We start from the raw sequence: 9,042 nt of genomic DNA on the forward strand, positions 1-9,042 counted from the left end.
AAAAATGATGTCATATGAGGGAGATATGATTTTTCAAAGATGACAACTGAATTCTGCCAGCAAACAGGTTTCATGAAGAAACAAGTCCAAATTACATTCCGAAGCATCTAAACAGACATCCAAGTTTTTATATCAGCAATTTAGCTCCTCTAAGTTAGAGCTTGAAGATTTCATGCAAGGCTATATCTCCTTTTAGGAAAAATAGTTATTGAAGTACTTAAATGTAACTGCCAACTCAAGGAAGGATTATTTTGTAAAATAGAGACTAGGGTTTCTTAGCATATAAAAAGAAAGAGAGAAGGAGGCAGCAGCCAGCAGAAAAGAGGGAGAGCAGAAGGAGGCAGCAGCCAGCAGAGAATAAACACAAATTCTCTCCTCTACAAACCCAAAAATCATGCTCTTTTCATTCTTTAGAAGTAGTTGTTCAATAGTTATGCAAGGCTAAGCTCTTTTCTTGGTTGCAAGGACACAACAAACCTTCGGATTTCAAGAACCATGAGATTTATTCTTCCTTTTATTTTCAGTTTATGTTATAAATGAGTATGATTGTTTTCCTATGCATATTTCCTATGATTGTTGTTGATGATTGCTAGAGCGGACTCTAAGTTATTGTTGTGAACAATCTATTGCTAAGTTTAATATCAAAACCGGATTTGTGATATATGAACTTGTGAAGCAACTAAGCTTGATAATTGTGGTGGAACTACGTTATTGAACTTAGGGAGAACATTTGAACAAAGTGACACAAGCTGCGGACAGCTTGTATGTTAATCTTGATGAAATTATCTAGTTCTTAAAGCTACCATTAAATTGAATCATTAGTGCGGACACTTTGATTGTTTGTTGGTTAGGATTAGTTATACGACGGATCCGTTAATTAATCAACGTTAAGAAAAGATAAAATTTCAGAACATAAACTGCAATTTTTGTTTCAAGGATCGGTTCTAATTTTCGTTGGTGGATGTGTGCTTGCGACCAAGGTTTGTTTTCTTGATAAGTTTCGGTTTTAATTGATTTTGTTTGCTAGTTTAATTGCTGCCATAGTTTAGATAATCACAAACCAAATCCCCCCAATTACATAACGTACAACATAAAAATCTGACTTGAAACTTCCTCGTGGGATCGACCCCTTGCTTGCTCTATACTATCTTGTGTGTTTTAAGCTAGGGTAATTAATTTGTGCGACCGCGACATCGCAACAGGACCTTAACACAACTTTTGTGTGGTGTCATTCAAAATAACTTAAAAATTGGGAAGATTGTTTGCCATTTATAGAGTTTGCATATAATCTTAGTGTGCATTTTACCATTGAATTTTCACCATTTGAAATTGTGTATATCCTTAACCCTTTAACTCCCATGGATTTGATCTCTTTGCATGTTGATGAAAGGGTTAGTTTGGATAGTAATCGTAAAGCGCAGGTGGTGAAGACACTCTATGAGAGTGTGCGACAACAAATTGAAAAGAGAAACCGTGTGTATGCAACCAAAGCTAATAAAAGGTGGGTGCATATGCACAAGGAGAGATTTCTAGCCCATAGGAAATCAAAGCTACAACCATGAGGAGATGAGTCATTTCAGATCCTTGAGAGGATCAATGACAATGCTTATAAAGTTGATCTTCCAGGTGAGTATGGTGTTAGTGCTACCTTTAATGTTTCTGATTTTACTATGTTTGATGTAGGTGATGATTCGAGTTCGAATCCTTTTGAAGAGAGAAGGGATGATGAGGATCAGCCCAACACTAAGCGTAATTGCTTGACCGCTTTTTATGTTCGGCTTGTTTTAACTCGCAAGTGCACGAGTGTACAATGTAGCAATTAACTCGGTAAGATCGAGGTCATATCCACAGAGAGCTAGATCTGGAAATTAAGCTAGGTAACAAAAAAAACTCAAGAGAAATTAAATTAACAATAACTTGGTTGAAAATAATTGATGGATTTGTTTTCAAAGATGAAAAGGTGTAAATAGATTTTAAATGACAAAAAAAAGTAAGTCTTGGTCCAAATCAATTTTAATGGTGATGTATTGGTGATTCCTTCAACATATATAAGATAACTCAACCTAATATCAACGATGGTGATATTAGATCGGAAGATATTACAATGAAGTTTAAAAAGATGAAGATTGATTATTGCTTAAGAATGAACAAGTACTTTCATATTAAGTAAGACATTGAATCAAGCAATCTCTATACCAAAACTAAGGTTTGTGCATAAAAATTCAAGATTATAACATTACCTAAATGATTTCTAAAATTTCTTTGCAATAATAAACATTCATGAAGAAAATGAAAAGATAGACATTAAGATTCATTCATATCTTAAAGAACTCACCTCAACCACCATCATCCTTGATTTGGATCCAAGAAGGAGATTAGCCAACCATGATTATATGTAATAACACTTTAATAAATATGAAATAACTTAAATCAAACTGAAATAATAAGTTTTACAATCTAAAGAACCAAAATCTATAAAGAAGAACACAACACAATTCAGTAAAAATTCGGACACAAATCTGACTCTAACTTTGGACAGCAATTCGACCCTCTTAGAAGCCTCCTCTGAAGATGGCTATTAAAGATATATTTATAGGTCATTCTGTTATCTTTCCAGATCATTAAAGAACAGCTCATTTGGACATCTGAGTCAAAAGTTATGGGCAAAACACCGAAAGGTGTTCTGGAAAATCAAATCAGGCCAGCTTGGAGAACACTTTGGTGCACGTTTTTCTTCCTCCTTTGTGAGCTGTCTCTTTCTTCTTTTGACCCAAAATAATGTCACAATGTCCCCTCCAGCTTTCCATCCATGTGCTTGCCCTCTTGGATCAATGAATTATCCAAATAAATCAAATGTTATTTATTGTGTGGACATGTAGGATCATGGATTGTGCTTGGGCTGATTTGGAGGCTGATTTGAGGCTGATTTGGGGCTGAATTTAAGCATCAAATAAGGATACAAATGTATCTATTATTTGGGCTAAGATTGACATTAAAACCTTGAGTGTTTGATGGTTGAAGTTTGCACACAACATAAGGCAAGTTTGGGCTTGAAATAGATCATATGATATTCTTTTCTAGAATTGGAATAGAATTGATTTTTGGGGCAAATTTGGAGCACTTATTTGAACCAAGATTTTCTTCAATCTTCAACTAAATTTCTCTTCAATTCTTTGTTCCGAATTTCGACGTTGAATTTTCTGAAATAATTCATTTAAGCTCCAAAAACCTATCGAAACATTAAAAGAAACTTCATTACTAAAAAGCACATCAATTATTATAAAAAACCCAAATAAAAACAATAAATACATATGTAAAATAAGAGACTTAATGATACTTTTGATGCACAATCACACCCCCCAACTTAGATTTTGCTAGTCCTCAAGCAAAACAAAACATAAACCTTTGAAATAAAAAGAATAATAACAACATAATTAGGCTCGACTCATCACACTTAAAGGACCTATCATGCAAACATTGGTATCTTTAATTTAGTGTACACAATAGCAAATAAAGAAAAATAAGCATACTCACATTCTCTAAATCAAACATCCATACAAAATTCCAAATTCAATCGTATTTATCATGCAACCAACATAATTGATTCACGGGAAAACTCAACTTGTAATCTTCCCTTCTCACTACTACAAACAAGGTAGCAAACTAGAGAAATATTTGTATTTTTTTTTCTTTTTTTCTTTTTTTTTTGAAGATATTATTTATTCTTTTTCTTTAAGTGGTCACTTCCCTTTTGACGCGAATACAAACATTTGTGATGAATGCACCCGGTTACTCACAAAGTCACAAACTTAAAGTGCTTTGCATACTCATATTTCAAGCTGCCGTTTGACGTAAAGATAAACATTTGTGATGAATACCCCTAGTTACTGAGCAACTCAAAACATTGGAGTAGATAGAACTTTGTACACATTTGTGTAATAATGATTACTCTATTCACTTAAACCTTGTTTAGGACTAGATCAAAAGGGATAATCACAAGTAAAGCATCACATTCATCTTTCATGCATAATCACACAACTCACACAACTTTTACAAGGAAAGATGTACTTCAATAATCTTAAAAAAAAAGTATGCTATATCTTGCTTTATAAGATATTATCCATCCCAAATTAAAGCATGCAATGTTCAACACAATAAGGAATCCAAAAATGTAATGTTGATCCTAAACAAGACTCGTTCACGTACGAATGCAAAAAAAAATTTTTCTAAGAAGCATGGTCATCTCACGCATTCAACATAATCAAATATCTAAAATTAAGTTTTACATTATCATCAATGAAAAAAAAGAAAGAGAAAAAAGGTATAAAGATTAGAAAACTGTTACTCCCCTTTTGTTCTCAAGGATGAATGTCTGATTGAATTGGACATGAGCTGACTTCTTGCTTGATTTTTTTTTTTTTTACCTGCATATCACAACTAAAAGAAAACATTGATGTTTTTTTTTTTTTTGAAAATAAAGAACCTCACACCCCCCAACTTAAAATAATGCATTGTCCCTAATGCATGAACAAGAAAATATAAGAGATGGAAGAACGAAAAATAAATAAAAATGAAATAAAAATAAAAATAAAAATAAAAACTCATTACTTCTGATACTACAATGGTATTGGATCTTCAAGATCCAATGTCTCAACTTCAGCCACAACGTTTTCAAGATAAGGTTTCAATCGATGACCATTTACTTTGAAAACATTTCCATTCTTAGGATTTTCTACCTCAAATGCACCATGCTCAGAGATGGATTTAATCACAAATGGACCAATCCATTTTGTCCTCAACTTCCCAGGAAAGAGATGTAATCGTGAATTATACAAGAGAACCTTTTGACCAACATGAAAGGATTTTCTAAAAATATGTTTATCATGCAAAGTTTTCATCTTATGTTTTGAAATTTTTGCATTTTCAAATGCATCATTTCTCAGCTCCTCTAATTCATCCAATTGAAGCTTTCTATTTTTGCCAACCTCGTTTTCATTATCATTGAATTGCCGGATGGCCCAATATGCACGGTGCTCAATCTCAACAGGGAGATGACAAGGCTTTCCATAAACTAGCCTATAAGGAGACATTCCTAGAGAGGTCTTGTAAGCAGTGCGATATGCCCACAAAGCATCAACTAGTCTTAGGGACCAATCTTTACGGTTTGGATTGACTGTTTTCTCTAAAATGTTCTTGATCTCCCTATTTGCCAACTCAGCTTGGCCACTAGTCTGTGGGTGATAGGGGGTACTAACCTTGTGAATTACACCATATTTTTTCATCAAAATTCCAACGGGCTTGTTACAAAAATGTTTTCCCCCATCACTAATCATAGCCCGGGGCATGCCAAAACGAGAGAAAATGTTTTCTTTCAAGAATTTGACCACAACTCGATGGTCATTGGTTCGAGATGCAATGGCCTCCACCCATTTAGACACATAATCAACAGCTACAAGGATGAATTGGTAACCAAATGAACTTGGAAAAGGTCCCATGAAATCAATCCCCCAACAATCAAATATTTCCAAAACAAAAATGGGGTTTAGGGGCATCATGTTACGCCTAGTGAGGTTACCTAGTTGTTGGCATCGGTCACATGCAACACAGAAGGCATGGACATCTTTGAACATGGTGGGCCAATAAAAACCACACTGCAAGATCTTGGCAGTGGTTTTCTTGGAAGAGAAATGCCCACCACAGGCTAATGCATGACAAAAATTAATTACACTTGGAATTTCATGATCAGGGATGCACCGCCTAACAATTTGGTCAGGGCAGTATTTAAATAGGTAGGGGTCATCCCAAAAAAAGGTACGCACGTTGCGCAAGAATTTTTGTTTGTCAAGTTTAGACCAATGAGAAGGAATCTAACTTGTGGCTAGGTAATTTGCTATGTCAGCATACCATGGAGAGCCAATGTAGGAAACAGTACCTGCACAAAATAAATTTTCATCAGCAAAGAATTCATTTATTGGAGATTCATCAATTGTGGTCTCATAGCTTGAAAGACGGGACAAATGATCAGCCACTACATTCTCTACTCCCTTTTTATCTCGAATTTCAAGGTTAAACTCTTGGAGTAGGAGGATCCATCGAATCAAACGTGGCTTGGCATCTTGTTTTGTGAGCAAGTATTTCAATGCTGCATGATCAGTGAAAACAATAACAACAGATCCAACCAAATAAGACCGAAACTTGTCCAATGCAAATACCACAGCTAACAGTTCTTTTTCAGTTGTAGTGTAATTCAATTGAGCATCATTCAAAGTTTTGCTAGCATAATAAATGACATGAGGCTTCTTATCTTTTCTTTGCCCTAAAACAGCCCCTACTGCAAAATCACTAGCATCACACATCAGTTCAAATGGTAAAGACCAATCAGGAGCTTGCATGATTGGTGCAGTGGTCAACAACCCTTTAAGCTTTTCAAAAGCTTCTTGACATTTTGATGTCCAATCAAATTGAACATCTTGTGACAACAAGTTACACAATGGTGTGGCAATGGTACTAAAAGAATGAATGAATCTTCGGTAAAAACCAGCGTGTCCTAAAAAGGATCTCACATCTTTCACAGTTCGAGGGGTAGGTAATTTTTGAATGACTTCAACCTTTGACTTATCTACCTCTATCCCTTTTGAAGAGACAATGTGACCTAAAACAATGCCATGTGTCACCATAAAATGACACTTCTCCCAATTGAGTACAAGATTGCTCTCCTCACACCTTTCAAGAACTTTTTCCAAATGCATTAGACACAACTCATAAGAATCCCCATAAACTGAAAAATCATCCATGAAAACTTCCAAAAAATTTTCCACCATGTCACTAAAGATACTCATCATACATCTTTGAAAAGTGGCTGGTGCATTACACAAGCCAAAAGGCATTCTTCTATAAGCATAGGTACCAAAAGGACAAGTGAAAGTGGTTTTTTCTTGGTCTTCTAAGGAAATCTCAATTTGGTTGTAACCTGAGTATCCATCAAGAAAATAATAGAAAGCTCTTCCAGCTACTCTTTCAAGCACTTGGTCTAAAAATGGAAGTGGAAAATGGTCCTTCCTAGTCACCATGTTCAACTTACGATAATCAATGCACATACGCCATCCAGTTTGGATTCTAGTTGGTACTAGCTCATTATTTTCATTCTTCACTACCGTGACTCCAGATTTTTTAGGGACAACTTGGGTTGGACTAACCCATTTTGAGTTTGCAATGGGGTAAATGATACCTGCATCAAGTAGCTTAAGCACTTCACCTCTTACTACTTCCTTCATGTTTGGGTTCAATCGTCTTTGCATTTGCCTCACAGATTTAGCCTCTTCTTCAAGATAGATTCTATGTGTACATAAAAGAGGGCTAATTCCTTTCAAGTCAGTAATAGTCCACCCAATTGCTTTCTTGTGTTTTCTCACCACTCTCAAAAGTTCTTGTTCCTGCTCTATGCTAAGTTTTGATGAAATCACAATAGGATATGATTCATCTTCCCCTAGAAAAGCATACTTAAGATCACTTGGTAAAGGCTTCCTTTCTGGTTTATAAGGTTGGACAAGAGATGCCTCAACTTTCACTTGGGGTGAAATCAAAGGCTCAAACGATGGGGTCCATTGACCTATTGACATAATAGGCATTGGATCTAGATAAGTCTCGAGTTCTCTTACTTCCTCATCAACACATTCCAAAGAACAAAATCTTTCATCATGAATTAAAGTTCTCTCCAATGGATCCTTGATCCACTCTCTCTCAAAGTGTTCTTGACAAACTGTTTGGATCAAATCCACCTCTCTAATGTCCTCATGTTCACCAATTTGTTTGGAAACAATGAATATGTTCATCTCCACAGTCATATTCCCAAAAGACAATTTCATCACCCCATTCCTACAGTTGATTAAAGCATTGGATGTAGCTAGGAAAGGTCTACCTAAGATGACTGGGATGGGAGCATTAGAACCTTGAATTGGTGCGGTGTCTAGCACTACAAAATCAACAGGAAAGTAGAATTTATCTACTTGGACCAACACATCCTCAACAATACCCCTGGGAATCTTGATTGACCTATCAGCTAATTGAAGGGTGATTCGAGTAGGCTTGATTTCTCCTAAACCTAACTGTTCGTAAACAGTGTAGGGTATCAAATTCACACTTGCTCCTAAATCCAACAAAGCTTGGTCTATCTTATGACTTCCAATAATGCATGAAACGGTAGGACAACCAGGATCTTTGTATTTGGGAGGGGTCTTAAACTGGATGATGGCACTAGCATGTTCAGTTAGAAAGGCTCTTTCTTTCACATTCAATCTCCTTTTGACTGTGCATAAGTCCTTGAGGAACTTTGCATAAGATGGGACTTGTTTAATTGCATCAAGGAGTGGAATGTTGACTTTCACTTGTTTGAACAATTCATAGATTTCTGAGTTCATAAGATCATGTTTAGGTTTCCCTAACCTTTGTGGAAATGGTGCTCTAGGAACAAATTCTAAATCACTCACTTTGACTCCATTTTTTCTTGAATCATCTCCTTTCTCACTCATCTCTTTCTCATTTATCTCACCTTCTTTGTCACTCAAGCTCTCATTTGTCACTTGTGTTTTGATTTCCTCTTCACTTTCCTTAGATTTCTCCTCCACAATACCTCTAGGAATCTCAAAACCTATAGCTTTGTCAACAATCTTTCCACTTCTAAGGGTAGTGATGGCTTGGACTTGTTCATGGTTTGAAGGTTCACTAGATGAGGATTCACTCATGTGTACCTAACCTCTAGGATTTGGCATTGGTTGAGCTGGAATCTTTCCCTTCTCTTGAATGCTTAGTGATTGAGTCAACTTGGTTAGTTGACTTCGAATGTCATCTAAGGTCCTATTGGTCTGGTCTTGAAATTTGTAAGCTTGGTTGTTGATTCCTCCTTGTGTTTGCATGAATTGTTGAAGAGTATCCTCTAGGGATCTCTTATGAGGTGGTTGGTATGTGTTATGTGTGGGAGCATGAAATGGTTGGGGTGGAGGTTGAAATGTTTGAGGTACTGAAGAGCCCTCATTTCTCCATCCA

At 35.9% G+C, this 9,042-nt stretch overlaps 1 protein-coding gene across 1 annotated transcript; it reads right to left on the bottom strand.

Annotated features, from left to right (window-relative positions):
- Nucleotides 1-5,409: 5,409 nt before the first annotated feature.
- On the bottom strand, nucleotides 5,410-8,741 carry LOC127905838 (uncharacterized). Its single transcript, XM_052456292.1, has 2 exons — nucleotides 8,549-8,741; nucleotides 5,410-8,437 (listed from the first exon to the last, which is right to left on the bottom strand). Exons 1-2 carry the CDS (start codon nucleotides 8,739-8,741, stop codon nucleotides 5,868-5,870), a joined length of 2,763 nt encoding a protein of 920 aa, XP_052312252.1. The 3' UTR covers nucleotides 5,410-5,867.
- Nucleotides 8,742-9,042: the final 301 nt, after the last annotated feature.

This window comes from Populus trichocarpa, chromosome 10 (genome assembly GCF_000002775.5).
Source record: "Populus trichocarpa isolate Nisqually-1 chromosome 10, P.trichocarpa_v4.1, whole genome shotgun sequence".
In the NCBI taxonomy this organism is placed as follows: domain Eukaryota; kingdom Viridiplantae; phylum Streptophyta; class Magnoliopsida; order Malpighiales; family Salicaceae; genus Populus; species Populus trichocarpa.

Bases quoted from the DNA above. Each gene is read 5' to 3' on its own strand.
- LOC127905838 (XM_052456292.1), bottom strand. From the start codon at position 8,741: ATGAGTGAATCCTCATCTAGTGAACCTTCAAACCATGAACAAGTCCAA. The intron at 8,438-8,548 runs GTGAGATAAATG...CACAAAGGTTAG, and splicing joins GAGCTTGAGTGACAAAGAAG to GGAAACCTAAACATGATCTT.